This window comes from Pseudophryne corroboree, chromosome 3, assembly GCF_028390025.1.
Source record: "Pseudophryne corroboree isolate aPseCor3 chromosome 3, aPseCor3.hap2, whole genome shotgun sequence".
In the NCBI taxonomy this organism is placed as follows: Eukaryota; Metazoa; Chordata; class Amphibia; order Anura; family Myobatrachidae; genus Pseudophryne; species Pseudophryne corroboree.
In genome coordinates this window covers 412,646,696-412,666,538 of record NC_086446.1, presented here as the reverse complement: position 1 = coordinate 412,666,538, position 19,843 = coordinate 412,646,696, and the positions used below count along the sequence as shown (strand labels likewise).

Below are 19,843 nucleotides of genomic sequence, written 5' to 3'. Positions count from 1 at the left end.
AACGGCGAGGGGGAGACGTCTCGAATTCTAATTTGTACCCCTGAGATATCACCTGAAGGATCCAGGGGTCTACTTGCGAGTGAGCCCACTGCGCTCTGAAATTCATTGAGACGGGCCCCCCACCGTGCCCGATTCTGCTTGTAAAGCCCCAGCGTCATACTGAGGGCTTGGTAGAGGCGGGAGAGGGTTTCTGTTCCTGGGAACTGGCTGATTTCTGCAGCCTTTTTCCTCTCCCTCTGTCACGGGGCAGAAATGAGGAACCTTTTGCCCGCTTGTCCACGAAAAGACTGCGCCTGATAATACGGCGTCTTCTCATGTTGAGAGGCGACCTGGGGTACAAACGTGGATTTCCCAGCTGTTGCCGTGGCCACCAGGTCTGAAAGACCGACCCCAAATAACTCCTCCCTTTAATAAGGCAATACTTCCAAATGCCGTTTGGAATACGCATCACCTGACCACTGACGTGTCCATAACCTTCTACTGGTAGAAATGGACAACGCACTTAGACTTGATGCCAGTCGGCAAATATTCCGCTGTGCATCACGCATATATAGAAATGCATCTTTTAAATGCTCTATAGGCAAAAATATACTGTCCCTATCTAGGGTATCAATATTTTTAGTCAGGGAATCTGACCACGCCAACCCAGCACTGCACATCCAGGCTGAGGCGATTGCTGGTCGCAGTATAACACCAGTATGTGTGTAAATACATTTTAGGATACCCTCCTGCTTTCTATCAGCAGGATCCTTAAGGGCGGCCATCTCAGGAGAGGGTAGAGCCCTTACAAGCGTGTGAGCGCTTTATCCACCCTAGGGGGTGTTTCCCAACGCACCCTAACCTCTGGCGGGAAAGGATATAATGCCAATAACATTTTAGAAATTATCAGTTGTTATCGGGGGAAAACCACGCATCATCACACACCTCATTTAATTTCTCAGATTCAGGAAAACTACAGGTAGTTTTTCCTCACCGAACATAATACCCCTTTTTGGTGGTACTCGTATTATCAGAAATGTGTAAAACATTTTTCATTGCCTCAATCATGTAACGTGTGGCCCTACTGGAAGTCACATTTGTCTCTTCACCGTCGACACTGGAGTCAGTATCCGTGTCGGCGTCTATATCTGCCATCTGAGGTAACGGGCGCTTTAGAGCCCCTGATGGCCTATGAGACGTCTGGACAGGCCCAAGCTGAGTAGCCGGCTGTCTCATGTCAACCACTGTCTTTTATACAGAGCTGACACTGTCACGTAATTCCTTCCAACAGTTCCTCCACTCAGGTGTCGACCCCCTAGGGGGTGACATCACTATTACAGGCAATCTGCTCCGTCTCCACATCATTTTTCTCCTCATACATGTCGACACAAACGTACCGACATACAGCACACACACAGGGAATGCTCTGATAGAGGACAGGACCCCACTAGCCCTTTGGGGAGACAGAGGGAGAGTTTGCCAGCACACACCAGAGCGCTATATATATACAGGGATAACCTTATATAAGTGTTTTTCCCCTTATAGCTGCTGTATCTTTAATACTGCGCGTAATTAGTGCCCCCCCTCTCTTTTTTAACCCTTTGTGTAGTGTAGTGACTGCAGGGGAGAGACAGGGAGCTTCCCTCCAACGGAGCTGTGAGGGAAAATGGCGCCAGTGTGCTGAGGAGATAGGCTCCGCCCCCTTATCGGCGGCCTTATCTCCCGTTTTTCTATGTATTCTGGCAGGGGTTAAATGCATCCATATAGCCCAGGAGCTACATGTGATGCATTTTTTGCCATCCAAGGTGTTTTTTATTGCGTCTCAGGGCGCCCCCCCCCCCAGCGCCCTGCACCCTCAGTGACCGGAGTGTGAAGTGTGCTGAGAGAAATGGCGCACAGCTGCAGTGCTGTGCGCTACCTTGTTGAAGACAGGACGTCTTCTGCCGCCGATTTTCCGGACCTCTTCTGCCTTCTGGCTCTGTAAGGGGGCCGGCGGCGCGGCTCTGGGACCCATCCAGGCTGGGCCTGTGATTGTCCCTCTGGAGCTAATGTCCACTCTGCACGCAGGTGAGTTCGCTTCTTCTCCCCTTAGTCCCTCGATGCAGTGAGCCTGTTGCCAGCAGGTCTCACTGAAAATAAAAAACCTAAACTAAAACTTTCACTAAGAAGCTCAGGAGAGCCCCTAGTGTGCACCCTTCTCGTTCGGGCACAAAGATCTAACTGAGGCTTGGAGGAGGGTCATAGGGGGAGGAGCCAGTGCACACCAGATAGTCCTAAAGCTTTCTTTAGATGTGCCCAGTCTCCTGCGGAGCCGCTATTCCCCATGGTCCTTACGGAGTCCCCAGCATCCACTTAGGACGTTAGAGAAAACAGCATTGGTGAAAGTTAAGCCGGGTACACACTGTAGTGATATTGGAACGATTTGCTGTTTCGTAATCGTCTACATCGCCTAGTGTGTATGGGTGATTTGCATACTCCCACAGCGGCGAGCAACATTATCTGGTTGGCCGTGCTACTCTGATCCCTGTCAATGACGATAAAGGAAGGCACCACATTATAACTTACATTTCTGTCACATTATTTATTACTAAACTAGTTACCAGCCCATCAAAATTGCTAGATAACATGACCGTAATGTCAGTGCCAGCAGCTGTGCACGCCTGAACAGAGCAACACATGAATTGCTTTGTTGGGCACCATCTAGTGGCCGCCTGCATGCACAATGTTTGAATTCCTCCCAAAGAGGTGAGGAGGAGCGTTAGGCGTGTATTATATAGAAGACTAATAGCAGGGCCAGGGAGATCCTACAGTCGGTCTCCTGAAATTCTTACGGTTGTTGCACACCACTGATTGTAAGAGACTGTGGGGCAGATGTATTAAGCCTGGAGAAGTGATAAAACAGCGATAAAGCAGTGATAAGTGCAAGGTGATAACGCACCAGTCAATCAGCTCCAATATGTAAACTTACGGTTAGGAGCCGATTGGCTGCTGCGTTATTACCTTGCACTTATCACTGCTTTATCACTTCTGCAGGCTTAATACATCTGCCCCCATATCTCTCAGTACAACAGGATGTACGGCTTTGCCAAAAACATAGGGGCATGTGTGGTGGCGAGGTATTATCTACACAGTATATTACATTCATATTTAACATTATTATTATTATTTACTTGTACATTTAGGGAAAGATGCTGTTATTAATGATACTACGAAAAAAAAGCGATGCAGACGCGCCTGTAGCTTAGATACTGCACCAGCAGCGCCCATCTGGCAGACATATGTCACACCCTCCTAATATCTATCATCCTCATTCATCCGCAGCAGCAGCACTGAGCACTTTTGTATTCTTGTTTTGTGCATCACTAGGAAGTCGCTTTTTTCTCTGTCAGGCAATAATAACCGCCCACCGCCGCGCATCCACCAAATCACCACTGTTGTTTCTCTCCACTCTCCTTGTCCATTAGCTATCATGCACTTCAATCATCGTATTCTTTCCCGCCCGCCCCGTTCGAACATTTGTCTGACCAATAGCTAGCGTTTTGCCAGCAACCAGCAGCCAATAGCAAGTAACTGATGACGCATGATCTAGTTTCGCGGCAAAAAAGGAATTGGCGCGCAAATGGGCGAGTGCTGGGGGATTGGGGATCAGCTGGAAGGTGATAACAATAGTGCTCCCCGGCCCGAGAGAAGGACCCCGCTGCCACTAGCATTCCGACCGGCTTTCTCAGGCACCCCGGCTGGACGCTGCACCTACAGCGAGGAGTCTCTCCGTTGGATGCCTCAGTAGAAGAAACAATCGGGTTTTTAAGGGAGCTGTCCCATGAAGGTCTTTGGAATCTGGATTAAAGTGGCTGTAACTTTAGTAACATCCGGATTATATAGGTTTTAGTCGCTTGTCTCCAGCGTTTCCTTGATCCTGGCTTTTTTAGCACTTGCTATCCTGATTATGTGTATATTTATGTGCATGTAGGCATGGTAGTGTCTCCTATTTTTAATATTTAGTTTACTTTAACATGAATTGTCAGCCTTTTGTTCTGTAGCATAGCACTTCTCTTTATGCTCTGTTCTACAGGAGCTCCTCTTAAAGCTGCTTTCCCCCTAATCTATGGTTAGTCAGCTCTGACTGCTAGGGTGGCTAGTGCTATATTTGCATATATATATATATATTTTTTAAATAACTTTTTGCTTTTCCATTGTGGGTTGGCTGATTTAAATACACTGCAGTACTGTACTCTGATCTCATTATTGGGGTATCTTGGGTATGTGTACTTATAAATCATTCTCCAGGGAATCCTATGTGTGTCTTTATTGCATACATTGAGGATACTGTTTTGCAGTGTAGTGATCCATCAGGTCCATAATCTCTCCAAGATGGAAAAACAAGGGGCTTAACTGGAGTGTTGATGGGAGTAATAGCTTTGTCTATAAATTGTCAGCTGTAGCTGTGCTGGTGTTTTATGCCATCAATTTCTAGGAGTACAAATTATTTTGACTTTTTGCAAGTGGATTCCAAATAGTTTGTTATTGTTCCTGTTATCCTTGTACTATGGATTCTGTTGTTTGAAGGCTTTTGCTATCCTTTGACCTCCGTTTTTATGTTTTGGAAGAGTTGTTTCTTGGGATTTCCATGTAGGAGTGGCTAATGTCAAATTGAGGATATGGGACCTGGATGGTCTGCGAGACAGAGGGAATAACCCCTCTTATCATGTCCCAGGACTTTGGGGTGTCTTACGGCTGCATTGAAGGCGAACTAGGGTCCGTATGGGAAGCTGGCACCATTCATGTTGCTGAGCAACAGATTGTCATTATATCAACTCCGGATGTCCCAGGAGAGGGACCTGCAAACCCTGGCCTCAGTGAGGCAGAGCTCATGCTATTCACTACCCCCCAGGGGTCCAGTCCAGGATGTGCTGGGCAGAAGCCAACCCTTGGACGTCCACCGGTAATATGTCATTGCCATGTTTATCTCTATTTGTAACTTTCTTGAGAAATAAAGGTTTGGTTTTTTTTTTTTATACTAATGCATTGAGCTTTTAATATGCTATAAACTAGATTTTTGATCTGTGCTCCCTCAAATGCTATTTTTTACATTCATCCCCTACTGAGATAATGACACTTATATGTATATTATATGTATATTATGTGTGTATATATCCATCTCTATCACACACACACAATATGTCATTATCTCAGTAGGGGACCCAAAAATGGGATTTTGGATAAGGGATACTCAACCTGTAATAAGTTGTATATGGCCCGACAAGACTCCCAGTATTTAGTTGTAAACGTAGCAACTGTTATAGTAGTTACATTTGCCTTTTCAGAAAACTTCATTTCATGTTAGGCTAACAAACTAATTGCAAGCCTGGATCATAGCTCTGCAACAAATTTAGGGGTCAATTCTATTCGGCAACTAAAGAATAGCGCCGGGAATTAGCTCCCGACGCTATTCAATTCTGCTACTAGTTGCCCGCAATTGTCGGGAATTCTTCTCTCATCCCCGGGGGATGAGAGAAGAAACCCGACAAAAGTGCTGCCTCGCGGCCGGCGCGAGGCTGATTCTGTCGGGAATCAGCCTCGCGCCGGGTAGTTAAGTCGGAGAATGCCCGTTCTCCCGACAAAACTACCTGTTAAGTCGGCGAGAACGGGACATCGCCGACTTAACTTTAGCTGAATTGAATAGCGTCGGGAGCTAATTCCCGGCGCTATTCTTTAGTTGCCGGATAGAATTGACCCCTTAGTTTTTAACCTTCAAATGTAGTTGCAATTTGTTTATCTTGTCCTACATTGCTTACAATATTTTGCCTTGTAATACATAGGGTTAATAGGACAACCCTCTGCCTGTTATCTTTCAGCTGCAGCTAGTACTTTAAATATGTGAAAGGGGTCATTTTTGTATGTGGGTCTTTAATGTTGTGGATACTGGTCTAGTACAGTGGTTCTCAACCGCAGTCCTCAGCTACCCCCAACAGTTCATGTTTTCCAGGTCTCACCGGATTACAAGTGAAATAATTTGCTCCACCTGTGGGTCTTTTATAATGTGTCAGTGCATAATGAATACACCTGTGCTCCAGCTAGGTGACCTGGGAAACATGAACTGTTGGAGGTACTTGAGAACCGAGGTTGAGAAACACTGGTCTAGTATATGTTTATCCTTGTAGTTCAGTTTAGATCACTAAAATGTCCATCTTAATACAATGAGTGGTCACAATTGCATGCTTACTGTTGAGGCCCATGTCACAGACTAAAAGGTCTGTGATTGTTTTTCCTTTATTCAAAATGCGACATTTGGATTTTGCCTTATTGTCACTCTTTAAATATGTATCTGAAGTAGAAAACAAAAAGGTATAGCTCATACTGCCCCTAACAGGGAAGTGGTTTAAGATATCACCGCACAGGATCCCGGCGATCACAGTTCCGGAATACAGACAAGACAGGCTATTCTCCCTCTGTGGCGAGCACAGTACGCCCACAAGGGGCTTTCTAGAGCTCTCCGCTGCCGGCCGGGATGCCGCTGTTGGTATACTGACGGCCGGCATCCCGGCCAGCGGTAATTCATACAGAACCATAACAGGTCTTGTTGGCAAGCCAGGAAATACTGTGTTCTAGATATGTACCGTGTTTATAAAGTAATATCCATGGTTTTCACACTGCCCAGTAATGGCTGTTATTTGAACAATGTTATTCGCCGTAGTGGCAAGGCGGGCTATAATTTTTGTAATTTTGAAACGTTTACTCCTGTTTACATTTAGTTGACATGACATTTTATGGCATTTATTTATTTTACATTCTAAGGAGGGCAGTTCATCTAGCAGTTATGGGCACAAGGTGCTATAGAAAAATGAAGACTGGTGCATGGAAAAGGTGTTTAAATCACTAAATCCTGCATTCGGTTTTATGCATATTTACCCAGCGCAATTTTTTTTAAGTTCCAGTGGAATCTTCAAATAGCTATTGGAAATGTGCATTTATTACTCCTAATAAGTGTGTGACTAGTATCAATTTCTCACACCCATTACTATGGTTGCCTAAACTCTGCTTGTGTTATGGAGGGCTTTCTCACTTCTGTGTAATGTGATCCTCTCCCTTTGGCAGAAAGGTGCTTGGAAGGGAATGTCTTGTAGATATGTGGGAAAACGAGTGGGGTAGGTTGGCGAAAGGCTTCTGACTTGGGAAACCGGTATGGGCTTTGATGGAAATATTATTGAGCAGATGTTATTAAAGGTGTGGTTTATAGAATAGATGTCACTTGAAAGAAACCTATTTCAACCGCCAATATTTTGAGCTGCTACTATAAGAGACAGCTGAAACCTCAGTGACTGAGATATCCAGGGCTCTCCCTGATGTACATAAATTGTGAGACACAGGCACCCACTGTATTAGCAAGAGCTATCATGTACAGATGTAGCCACGCTCATCTAGCCTCCATCTGTCGTGTAGTGCGAAAAACTAGTCGCATTACAATTGTCTGCGCATTCACTGAGCGGCGTTTTTGGTCACAGTGAAATTAAGTCTCCGGTGGGTGCAGTACTGGTGTTCGTCTAATGGGCTCTACACACTAGCAGATAAAACAGAACAATATGAACATTCTCGTTCATATCGTTCTGTGTGTAGGAACCAACGATTAACGATGCGCGTCCCCGCACTCGTTAATAGTTGGTTCCCCGTCGCTTATACATGCAGGCCAATATGGACGAGATTGTCCATATTAGCGTGCAGTGCTATGGAGCCGGGTGATGGGGTGTGAAGAAACTTCACTCCCCCTGGTCGGCGGCGGATCGGTATGTTTGTAGGGCCCTTAACAGGTGTTGCTTTGAAAAACCCACATTGCATGTGTGAGAAGTCGCCATTGTAAAGTGAAACAATGCTTGTAGTTTAAGAGAGATAGATAGAGATATAAATATATATTAGACCAGGGGTTCTCAAACTCGGTCCTCAGGACCCCACACAGTGCATGTTTTGCAGGTAACCCAGCAAGTGCACAGGTGTATGAATTACTCAGACACATTTTAAAAGGTCCGCAGGTGGAGCTAATTATTTCACTTGCGATTCTGTGAGGAGACCTGCAAAACATGCACTGTGTGGGGTCCTGAGGACCGAGTTTGAGAACCTGTGTATTAGACCAGTGGAGGGTTCCTTCAGCTATAACAGCATGTCCCCTAGCTGCATGAAAGGAACCAGGCGGCACTCCAAGGATTTGATTAAAGCCAAAAAAACCTGTATTGAATAGAAGTGCAAAATATTTCAAACAGGCATAGTGCAAGCCACCAACGTTTCAATGCCCGACCAGCGTTTTTGTCAAGGTGCTATGCTATAAAGTGCAGCGTGAAAAAGCATAAACAAACATATCTGAACCAACTTTCCTGTGCTATATAAATACCTGGATGTAAGTGAGATCACCCCCGTCCATTTGCGCCCGCCGGCGTCCCGAGGCTCCCCTGAACTCCGGTCACGTGGAAGGCTGCTATGACGTAGCCTCCTACCACTTCCGCTGTTGCCTGGTAACCGCGACCAAGCCGTAGCCATGGGAACCGGACCTGACAGACTGGAATAGAACGAGGATATGGTGATCACAATACAAACACATAAAAAACATTAAACTAAAGTGCTAGATGCACACTGAGGAGCTCTCCAGAGTTTCTCAGAAAAAAGACTGTTAGGTTTATTATTTTCAGGGAGACCTGCTGGCAACAGGCTCCTTGCATCGTGGGACTGAGGGGAGAGAAGCAGACCTACTTCTGTGAGTTTAAAGGTTCTGCTTCTTAGGCTACTGGACACCATTAGCTCCAGAGGGTCTGATCGCTAGATACGCCTAGATGCTCGTTCCCGGAGCCGCGCCGTCACCCCCCTTGCAGAGCCAAAAGTCAGAAGACTTCAGTGACAGCTTTGAGGTACCGCGTAGTGGCCGTGCTGCGCACCATGCTCCCACATACACAGAGGCACTGCAGGGGGGGTGCCCTGGGCAGCATGAAACCTCAATAGCGACTGGCATAAGAGTATACAGTGCCTGGGCACTAAATACAGACCCCCACCAGTATAAATATATAAAAATAAGCGGGACTGAAGCGTGCCATTAAGGGGGCGTGGCTTAGCCCTCACAGCTCTAACCAGCGCCATTTTCTCTTCACAGCTGCAGAGACGCTGAGCCTGGCCTCCCACACTGCTGTTCAAGTAACAGGGTGCAAAATGGGGGGGGGGGCACAGTTGGTTTGGTGCTAATTTATTGATATCAAAAGCGCTATCGGGTCTGGGCAGTATATTACACGCTTCAGAACCGGGATAGGCGCTGGCATGTGAGCTGGCAGAACTCCCTCTGTTTCTCCAACAGGCTTTGCTATGGGTCTGTCCCCTATAGCCCAGTGTGTTGTGGGTGTTGGTACGCGTGTGTCGACATGTCTGAGGCTGAGTGCTCTTCCCAGGAGGAGGCTGGAGTGGGGGCAGAAAAGACTGAGGGAGTGACTGTCGGCACCGCCGACGGCTGATTGGGCAATTATGTTGAGCGTTTTGAATGCAAATGTGGCTTAGTTGAATAAGAGATTAAATAAATCCGAGTCTCAGAACCAGACATGGAAAAAATCCATGGAAGATGCATTGTCGCAGGTTCAGAACCCCTTGGTATCAGAAGCGTTCATTTACCCAAATAGTGGATACAGATACCGACACGGACTCTGATTCCAGTGTCGACTATAGTGATGCCAGATTGAATCCTAAACTGGCTAAGAGCATTCAGTACATGATTGTGGCAATAAAAGACGTATTGCATATCACGGAAGGCCCTGCTGTTCCTGAGACAAGGGTCTGTATGTATAAAGGAAAGAAACCTGAGGTAACGTTTCCTCCCTCTCATGACTGAACGCTCTTTTTGAAAAAGCTTGGGAAAATCCTGACAAGAAATTACAGGTTCCCAAGAGAATTCCGGTAGCATATCCGTTTCCCTCTGGGGACAGGGGAAAGTGGGAGTCAAACCCCACGGTGGACAAAGCTCTATCGAGTCTGTCCAAAAAGATGGCGCTTCCGTCTCCTGACACAGCAGCCCTGAAGGATCCTGCGGATCGTAAGCAGGAAAATACATTGAAATCTATTTTTGTCACTACAGGTACACTGCTCAGGCCTGCCGTTGCATCGGCATGGGAGAGTAGCGCTATTGATAAATGGGCAGATAACGTGTCGTCTGATATAGATTCCCTGGACAGGGATAGTGTGCTTTTGACACTGGGTCATATCAGGAACGCTGCAGCCTATCTAAAGGAAGCTGCGAGGGATATTGGCCTTTTGGGTTCAAGGGCCAATGCCATGGCAGTCTCAGCTAGAAGAGCATTGTGGATTCATCAATGGAATGCTGATGCTGACTCTAAGACTATGGAGTCTCTGCCGTTTAATGGTAGTGTCTTGTTTGATGACGGCCTCGCTGACCTGGTATCTACGGCTACCGCTGGTAAGTCATCGTTCCTACCTTATGTTCCTGAACAACAGAAGAAAACGCCCCACTATCAGATGCAGTCCTTTCGGCCCAATAAATACAAAAAAGGACAAGGGTCTTCCTTCCTTGCTACGAGAGGAAGTTGAAGGGGAAAAAGGTCACAGGCTGTGACAAGTTCCCAAGAGCAGAAGTTCTCTCCGGCTTCTACCAAATCCACCGCATGACGCTGGGGGTCCTCTGCGGGAGTCCGCATCGGTGGGGGTACGTCTCCAACTCTTCAGTCAGGTCTGGGTTCGCTCAGCCCTGGATCCTTGGGTATTAGAAATTGTAGCCCAGGGTACAAATTGGAGTTTCAAGATGTGCCCCCTCACCGATTTTTCAAATCCGCCTTGCCAGCTTCTCTTCCAGAAAGGGAGGTAGTATGCGCTGCAATACTAAAGCTGTGTCAAAATCGGGTCATTGTCACGGTATCCCCGTCACAACAGTGGGAAGGCTTTTATTCGAGCCTGTTCGTGGCCCCGAAGCTGGATGGCTCGGTCAGACCGATTCTGAACCTAAAATCCCTCAATTTCTATCTAAAAATTCAAATTCAAGATGGAATCTCTCCGAGCAGTGATCTCCAGTCTGGAGGAGGGGGATTTTATGGTGTCGGTCGACATAAAGGATGCCTATTTACACGTCCCCATATATCCTCCACATCAAGCTTATCTGAGGTTTGCTGTTCAGGATAGTTATTACCAATTTCAGACGTTGCTGTTTGGTCTGTCCATGGCTCTGAGGATTTTCACCAAGGTAATGGCGGAAATGGTGGTTCTCCTGCGCAAGCAAGGAATCACAATTATCCCGTACTTTGACGATCTCCTCATAAAGGCGAGATCCAAGGAGCAATTACTGAAAAACGTTACGCTCTCCCTGACAATTTTGCAACATGGTTGGCTCCTAAACTTGCCAAAATCACAGTTGCTTCCGACAACACGGCTGTCGTTCTTTGGGTCAGAATTAGTTTTTCTTCCAGTGGAAAAGGCTCTGGAAATACAGAACATGGTAAATCAGATACTGAAACAGGCAAGAGTGTCGATCCTTCAATGCACTCTGTTGCTGGGGAAGATGGTGGCGGCCTATGAGGCCATTCAGTTTGTCAGGTTCCATGCCAGTGTTTCAGTGGGACCTGTTGGATAAGTGGTCCGGGTCTCGCTTGCACGTGCACTGGAAAATAATCCTATCTACCAGGACCAGAATCTCTCTCCTGTGCTGGCTGCACAGTTCTCACCTCCTAGAGCAGGGGTGTCAAAGACAAGGCCCGCGGGCCAAATCCGGCCCGCCAGACCTCGTCTGATGGCCCGCGGTGCCGCCGCCATGAAACCCCCTTCTCCCGAGTGCCCAGTTCGGGGGGGGGCGGGGTTTCGCGGAATGACGCGATTGCGTCGTGACGTCACGGCGCAAACGCGTCATTCAACGAAACCCCGTCGGAGAAGGGAGCCGCGCAGACGAGGAGGGAGAGGCGGCTGAAGAGCGGCGAGAACCGCTTCAAATGTAAGTCAGCCCCTCTCCCTTCCTCTCTTTCTCTCTCTCCCTCCTTCCACCACCTGCCACAATGTGTAAAATGGGGACCTGTACCTGCCGCTATGTGTAAAATGGGGACCTGTGCCTGCCGCTATGTGTAAAATGGGGACCTGTGCCTGCCACAATGTGTAAAATGGGGACCTGTGCCTGCCACAATGTGTAAAATGGGGACCTGTGCCTGCCACAATGTGTAAAATGGGGACCTGTGCCTGCCGCAATGTGTAAAATGGGGACCTGGGCAATATAAAAGGGGGCACATGGCTGGGCACTATAAAAGGGGGCACATGGCTGGGCACTTTAAAAGGGGGCACATGGCTGGGCACTTTAAAAGGGGGCACATGGCTGGGCACTTTAAAAGGGGGCAGATGGCTGGGCACATATAAGGCAGGTGGAGCGGTAAATTTTGGATAGACCTACAGATACAACCGGCCCTTTGATGGGGACCAAACTGCTGATGCGGCCCCCGATGAATTTGAGTTTGACACCCCTGTCCTAGAGGGACGCAGGTTTGGGATTCAGGATTGGATCCTGGTGACCACAGATGCAAGTCTCCGAGGCTGGGGAGCAGTCACACAGGGGAAAAATTTCCAGGGAAAATGGTCAAGCCAGGAAGCTTGTCTGCACATAAACATTCTGGAGTTAAGGGCCATTTACAATGGCCTTCGGCAAGCGGAACATCATCTTCGCTGTCTGCCCGTCTTGATTCAGTCAGACAACATAACAGCAGTGGCGTACATAAACCGCCAGGGCGGAACAAAGAGCAGAGCGGCAATGGCAGAGGCCACAAAAGTTCTTCGCTGGGCGGAAACTCGTGCAGGCGCTCTGTCAGCAGTCTTCATTCCAGGAGTGGACAACTGGGAAGCAGACTTCCTCAGCAGACACGATCTCCATCCAGGAGAGTGGGGTCTTCATCAAGAGGTCTTTGCAGAAGGGACAAGTCGTTGGGGAATTCCTCAAATAGACATGATGGCATCTCGCCTCAACAAGAAACTTCAGAGATATTGTTCCAGGTCGAGGGACCCTCAAGCAATAGCGGTGGACACCCTAGTGACACCGTGGGTGTTTCAGTCGGTCTGTGTTCCCTCCACTTCCACTCATTCCAAAGGTGATAAGGATCATAAGAAGAACAAGGATTCAGGCGATAGTAATTGTTCCAGACTGGCCGAGGAGGACCTGGTATCCCGATCTTCAAGAATTACTGAAAGAAGATCCATGGCCTCTTCCTGTACTGGAGGACCTGTTACAGCAAGGACCGTGCGTCTATCAAGACTTACAGTGGCTGCGTTTGACGGCATGGTGGTTGAACGCCAAATCCTAGCCTGAAAGGGTATTCCCAGTGAAGTAATTCCCACACTACTTCAGGCTAGAAAGGAAGGAACGGCGAAGCATTACCACCGTATTTGGAGAAAATGTGTCTTGGTGTGAATCCAAGAAGGCTCCTACGGAGGATTTTCAGCTGGGGCGTTTGCTCCATTTTTTGCAAGCAGCTGTGAATGCAGGCCTAAAGTTGGGCTCAAAGTACAGATTTCGGCCTTATCCATTTTCTTTCAGAAAGAATTGGCCTCCCTTCCAGAAGTACAGACCTTCGTGAGAGGCGTATTACACATCCAACCTCCCTTTGTGCCCCCAGTGGCACCATGGGCTCTTAATGTGGTGTTGCAGTTCCTGCAATCTCATTGGTTTGAACCTTTGCGTAAGGTTGAGTTAAAATTCCTTACTTTGAAAGTAGTCATGTTGTTGGCCTTGGCATCCGCAAGGCGGTTATCTGAATTGGCGGCTTTGTCTCACAAAAGCCCCTATTTAATCTTCCATGCTGCTAGAGTGGAGTTGAGAACTCGTCAGCAATTTCTGCCAAAAGTGGTTTCATTGTTTCACGTAAACCAGCCTATTGTGGTGCCAGTGGCTACTGACGCCTTGACGGAATCTAAGTCTCTCGATGTGGTCAGAGCTTTGAAAATCTGTCGCCAGAACGGCTCGGCTTAGGAAAACAGAGGCTCTGTTTGTCCTGTGGGTTCCCAACAAGATTGGGGCTCCTGCCTCCAAGCAGACTATTGCACGCTGGATCTGTAATACGATTTTTAGCAAGCTCACTCTACGGCAGGATTGTCGTTACTGAAATCTGTGAAGGCCCATTCTACCATAAAGGTGGGCTCATCCTGGGCGGCTGCCTGAGGGGTCTCGGCGTTACAGCTTTGCCGAGCTGCTACTTGGTCGGGATCAAACACTTTTGCGGAGTTTTATAAGTTTGATACCCTGGCTGAGGAGGACCTCTTGTTTAGTCAATCGGTGCTGCAGAGTCATCCGCACTCTCCCGCCCATTCTAGACCTTTGGTATAAACCCCATGGTTCTTGAAGCATCCTCTAGGACGTATGAGAAACTAAGATTTTAATACCTACCGGTAAAGCCTTTTCTCTTGGTCCGTAGAGGATGCTGGGCGCCCGTCCCAGTGCGGGCTCTATCTGCAGTTATTGGTTATGGTTACACACATGTTGTGTTGAGGTCAGTCTGTGGCTGATGTTAGTCATGCCGTTGCATGCGTTGTTGTTGAGTGCCATGTTGTACGGCGTGTTTGAGGTGTGAGCTGGTATGTATTTCACCTTAGTTTCTCCTTCATCCACTAGGGGCCACTGGAGTGTAGTTACAGTGGGGAAATAGTAGGCAGTAATTGGGAGCTGGCACTTTAAAATTCTCACACTGTGGCTAGCTCCTCCCCTACTATCTCCCCTACAAGCCAGTCTTAGTGCCCGATGTGAGCTGGTTCACTTGGGTTTAGCTGAAGAAATTTTTCTTTATTTTATTTTTTTCTTTCTTGCACACACAGACTGGCAGCTCTGCCACTGCCAGTCTGCACCGCGGGAGCTGCCGGCGGGGTCCCATTGCAGCTGCGTGCGGCTCGGGATGGGCCCCGGCTGAGGGAGACACTGAGCTCTCCTGAGTTGGCTGGACACCACTGCGTGCGGCGCGTGTCGAGGCCACTCCATCCAGCAGAAGATTCCGGCAGCAGTGAGTATCAGCGGCCGGACACCGCTGCGTGCGGCGCGTGTCGGGGCCGCTCCACCAGCATTAGACAAAAGGGGCCGGACACCGCTGCGTGCGGCGCGTGTCGGGCCGATCGGTCTACATCACAGCGGTGAGTACAATCTTCCCCCCCCCCCCCCCCCCCCCCCCTCCAGACTGATGTGTGATTTTACATTAATATGTGCAGAGTGAGACTCTTTAGATGTGCGGTCTTTACTCCCCCCCCCCCCCCTTATAAGGCTGCAGTGCATCAGGAGAGGAGAGGGCGCACTTACTAATACTTGGCGCCATTATGAGGGGGACGGAGCTTCAGCCCGCTCTGTAAGCGGCTCAGCGCTCTTCAATCCCCGGCTGCAGCAGACAGGCAGCCGGGTGATACATTTACACTACCCGGCCGCAGCATACAAGCTTACAGGCAGCCGGGTAATACATAGCGGGTTTTTAAAATTAACAGTGGTGTCGGGACAGGGGGGCGGAGCTAACTCCCGCTCCGTCCGGCGGGCTCAGACTCTCCGCTCCCCAGCCGCAGCATACAGGCGGCCGGGGGTTTACAGTTACACACCGCTCCCCGGCCGCAGCATACAGGCGGCCGGGGGTTACATTTACCCGCTCCCGGCGGCCGGGGGATACATTGGCAGCGGATTTAAATTGGGCGACGAAGCGGGGGGGCGGAGCTAACTCCCGCTCTGTACGGCGGGCTCTCTCCACTCCCCGCGCCGCTGCAGCGCACCGCTCCACAGTCTCCCGCTGAAGGCTCATTCCTCTCCTGGCTGTGCAGGGAGGATTTCTTTGCATGTAGAAGGTTAGGAGGGGGGAGTAAAGGCTTATAACCCGCTTTACTCAGCGGGCTCCCAAGCTCAGTGTCTCTAGGCAACAGACCCTGTCTTTGGGGTTTTTAAGCTTTTCCATGCTTCGTGCTGCTAAAATATAGCTACATTCCTCCCTGCAGTAGAGTCCTCTGCCCGGCATTTCCTACATGTAGATCAGGGAATCTGCTCTTACAGGAGCTGGGGCTCAGCTCATTAATAATTAAAAATCTACTGTGCAGTATTTCTTTACCTACAAATCCACAATATTTATCTACCCTATTAGGTTCACATAGACAGTATTTATCTACCCGGTTGGGTTCACTGTGGGGTGTGTGTGTGTGTGTGTGTGTGTGTGTGTGTGTGTGTATATCTATCTATATCTGACGTCCTAGTGGATGCTGGGGACTCCGTAAGGACCATGGGGAATAGACGGCTCCGCAGGAGACTGGGCACATCTAAAGAGAGATTTAGGACTATCTGGTGTGCACTGGCTCCTCCCCCTATGACCCTCCTCCAAGCCTCAGTTAGATTTCTGTGCCCGGCCGAGCTGGATGCACACTAGGGGCTCTCCTGAGCTCCTAGAAAGAAAGTATAGTTTAGGTTTTTTATTTTACAGTGAGACCTGCTGGCAACAGGCTCACTGCAGCGAGGGACTAAGGGGAGAAGAAGCGAACCTACCTAAGTGGTGGTAGCTTGGGCTTCTTAGGCTACTGTACACCATTAGCTCCAGAGGGATCGCACACAGGACCCGACCTCGTCGTCCGTTCCCGGAGCCGCGCCGCCGTCCCCCTTACAGAGCCAGAAGCAAGAAGGTCCGGAAAATCGGCAGCTGAAGACTTCTGTCTTCTCCAAGGTAGCGCACAGCACTGCAGCTGTGCGCCATTACTCCTCATGCACACCACACACTTCGGTCACTGATGGGTGCAGGGCGCTGGGGGGGGGGTGCCCTAAGCAGCAATTTTAACACCTTGGCTGGCAAAACTGACACCATATATAGCCCCAGAGGCTATATAGGTGTAAATTACCCCTGCCAGAATAACACAAAAAGCAGGAGAGAGCCCGCCGAAAAAGGGGCGGAGCCATCTCCCTCAGCACACTGGCGCCATTTTCCCTCACAGCTCCGCTGGAAGGATCGCTCCCTGGCTCTCCCCTGCAGTCCTACACTACAGAAAGGGTAAAAAAGAGAGGGGGGGCACTAAATTTAGGCGCTATATATATATATATATATATATATATATATATATATATATATATATATATATATATATATATATATATATATATATATATATATATATATATATATATATATATATATTACAAGCAGCTATAGGGGAAAACACTCTGTATAGTGATATCCCTCTGTTATATAGCGCTCTGGTGTGTGCTGGCATACTCTCCCTCTGTCTCCCCAAAGGGCTTTGTGGGGTCCTGTCCTCTGTCAGAGCATTCCCTGTGTGTGTGCTGTGTGTCGGTACCGCTGTATCGACATGTATGATGAGGAAAATGATGTGGAGGCAGAGCAAATGCCTGTAAATGTGTTGTCACCCCCTGAGGGGTCGACACCTGTGTGGATGGACTTATGGAAGGAATTACGTGACAGTGTCAGCTCCTTACATAAAAGGTTTGACGACATAGGACAGCCGGCTACTCAGCTTGTGACTGTTCCAGCGTCTCAAATGTCATCAGGGGCTTTAAAACGCCCGCTACCTCAGATGGCAGACACAGATGTCAACACGGATACCGACTCCAGTGTCGACAATGATGAGACTAGTGTACCCTCCAATAAGGCCACCCGTTACATGATTGAGGCAATGAAAAATGTATTGCACATTTCTGATAGTACCCCAGGTACCACAAAAAAGGGTATTATGTTCGGTGAGAAAACTACCAGTAGTTTTTCCTGCGTCTGAGGAATTAAATGAGGTGTGTGAGGAAGCCTGGACTTCCCCCGATAAGAAATTGATAATTTCTAAACGGTTATTGGCAGCGTACCCTTTCCCGCCAGAGGATAGGTCACGTTGGGAAACATCCCCTAGGGTAGATAAAGCGCTTACACGTTTATCAAAACAGGTGGCACTACCGTCTCAGGATACGGCCGCCCTAAAGGATCCTGCTGATGGAAAGCAGGAGGCTACCCTAAAAGCTATATATACACACACACGGGCATTATATTGCGACCAGCGATTGCATCAGCATGGATGTGCAGTGCTGCTGCTGCGTGGTCAGATTCCCTGTCTGATAATATTGATACCCTGGATAGGGACTATTTTGCTGACAGAGCATATAAAAGACGCTGTCTTATACATGCGCGATGCACAGAGGGATATTTGCCGGCTGGCATCAAAAATAAGCTCAATGTCCATTGCCGCCAGAAGGGGGTTGTGGACTCGGCAGTGGTCAGGCGATGCCGATTCAAAAAGGCACATGGAAGTTTTGCCTTTATAAGGGGGTGGAACTGTTTGGGGATGGTCTTTCAGACCTCGTTTCCACAGCTACGGCTGGGAAATCGACATTTTTGCCACAGGCTACCCCACGGCAAAAGAAAGCACCGTATTATCAAGTACAGTCCTTTCGGCCCCATAAACACAAGAGGGCTTGAGGCGCATCCTTTCTGCCAAGAGGCAAAGGTAGAGGGAAAAAGCTGCAGCATACAGCCAGTTCCCAAGAGCAAAAGTCCTCCCCCGCGTCCGGTAAGTCCACAGCATGACGCTGGGGCTTCACAGGCGGACCCGGGTACGGTGGGGGCCCGTCTCAGAAATTTCAGCACACAGTGGGCTCTCTCACAGGTGGATCCCTGGATCCTTCAAGTAGTATCTCAGGGGTACAGGCTGGAATTCGAGACGCCCCCCCCCCCCCCCCCGCCGTTTCCTAAAATCTGCCTTACCAGCAACTCCCTCTGCCAGGGAGGCAGTGTTGGTGGCTATCCAAAAACTGTATTCACAGCAAGTGATTGTCAAGGTACCCCTCCTTCAGCAAGGAAAGGGTTACTATTCCACAATGTTTGTGGTACCGAAACCGGACGGTTCGGTGAGACCCATCTTAAATTTAAAATCCTTGAACACGTATATCAGAAAGTTCAAGATGGAATCGCTCAGGGCGGTTATTGCGAGCCTGGACGAGGGGGATTACATGGTCTCTCTGGACATCAAGGATGCCTACCTGCATGTCCCCATTTACCCTCCTCACCAGGAGTACCTCAGATTTGTGGTACAGGACTGTCACTATCAGTTCCAGACGCTGCCGTTTGGGTTATCCACGGCACCGAGGGTCTTTACCAAGGTAATGGCCGAAATGATGATACTCCTTCGCAAGAAGTGAGTTTTAATTATCCCGTACTTGGACGATCTCCTGAAAAAGGCGAGGTCCAAGGAACAGTTGGTAGTGGGGGTAGCACTTTCTCGGGAAGTGCTACAACAGCACGGCTGGATTCTCAATATTCCAAAGTCACAGCTGGTCCCGACGACACGTCTTCTGTTCCTGGGAATGATTCTGGACACAGACCAGAAAAAAGTGTTTCTTCCAATGGAAAAAGCCGAGGAGTTGTCATCTCTAGTCAGAGACCTCCTAAAACCGGGACAGGTGTCGGTACATCAATGCACACGAGTCCTGGGAAAAATGGTAGCTTCGTACGAAGCAATTCCATTCGGAAGGTTCCACGCAAGGACTTTCCAGTGGGACCTGTTAGACAAATGGTCCGGGTCCCATCTCCAGATGCAACCGCGGATAACCCTGTCGGCAAGGACCAGGGTGTCGCTGCTGTGGTGGCTGCAGAGGGCTCATCTACTAGAGGACCGCAGATTCGGAATACAGGACTGGGTCCTGGTGACCACGGATGCCAGCCTTCGGGGCTGGGGTGCAGTCACACAGGGAAGAAATTTCCAAGGACTGTGGTCAAATCAGGAGATTTCGCTTCACATAAATATTCTGGAGCTAAGGGCCATTTACAATGCCCTAAGCCAAGCAAGGCCCCTGCTTCAGAACCAACCAGTACTGATCCAATCAGACAACATCACTGCGGTAGCCCATGTAAACAGACAGGGCGGCACAAGA

At 48.8% G+C, this 19,843-nt stretch overlaps 1 protein-coding gene across 2 annotated transcripts in view; it reads left to right on the top strand.

Annotated features, from left to right (window-relative positions):
• Window positions 1–3,565: 3,565 nt before the first annotated feature.
• The window catches only part of E2F1 (E2F transcription factor 1), a 72,213-nt gene continuing 55,935 nt past the window's right edge, over window positions 3,566–19,843 (top strand). Inside the window, exons 1-2 of one of the 2 annotated variants that reach the window (XM_063960215.1) lie at window positions 3,566–3,805; window positions 4,694–4,921. In XM_063960215.1, coding sequence (XP_063816285.1) covers window positions 3,800–3,805; window positions 4,694–4,921 — 234 coding nt within the window. In that variant the 5' untranslated portion in view covers window positions 3,566–3,799. Of the gene's footprint in view, window positions 4,922–19,843 lie in introns of both variants that reach the window. The other variant, XM_063960214.1, reaches the window with a different exon arrangement.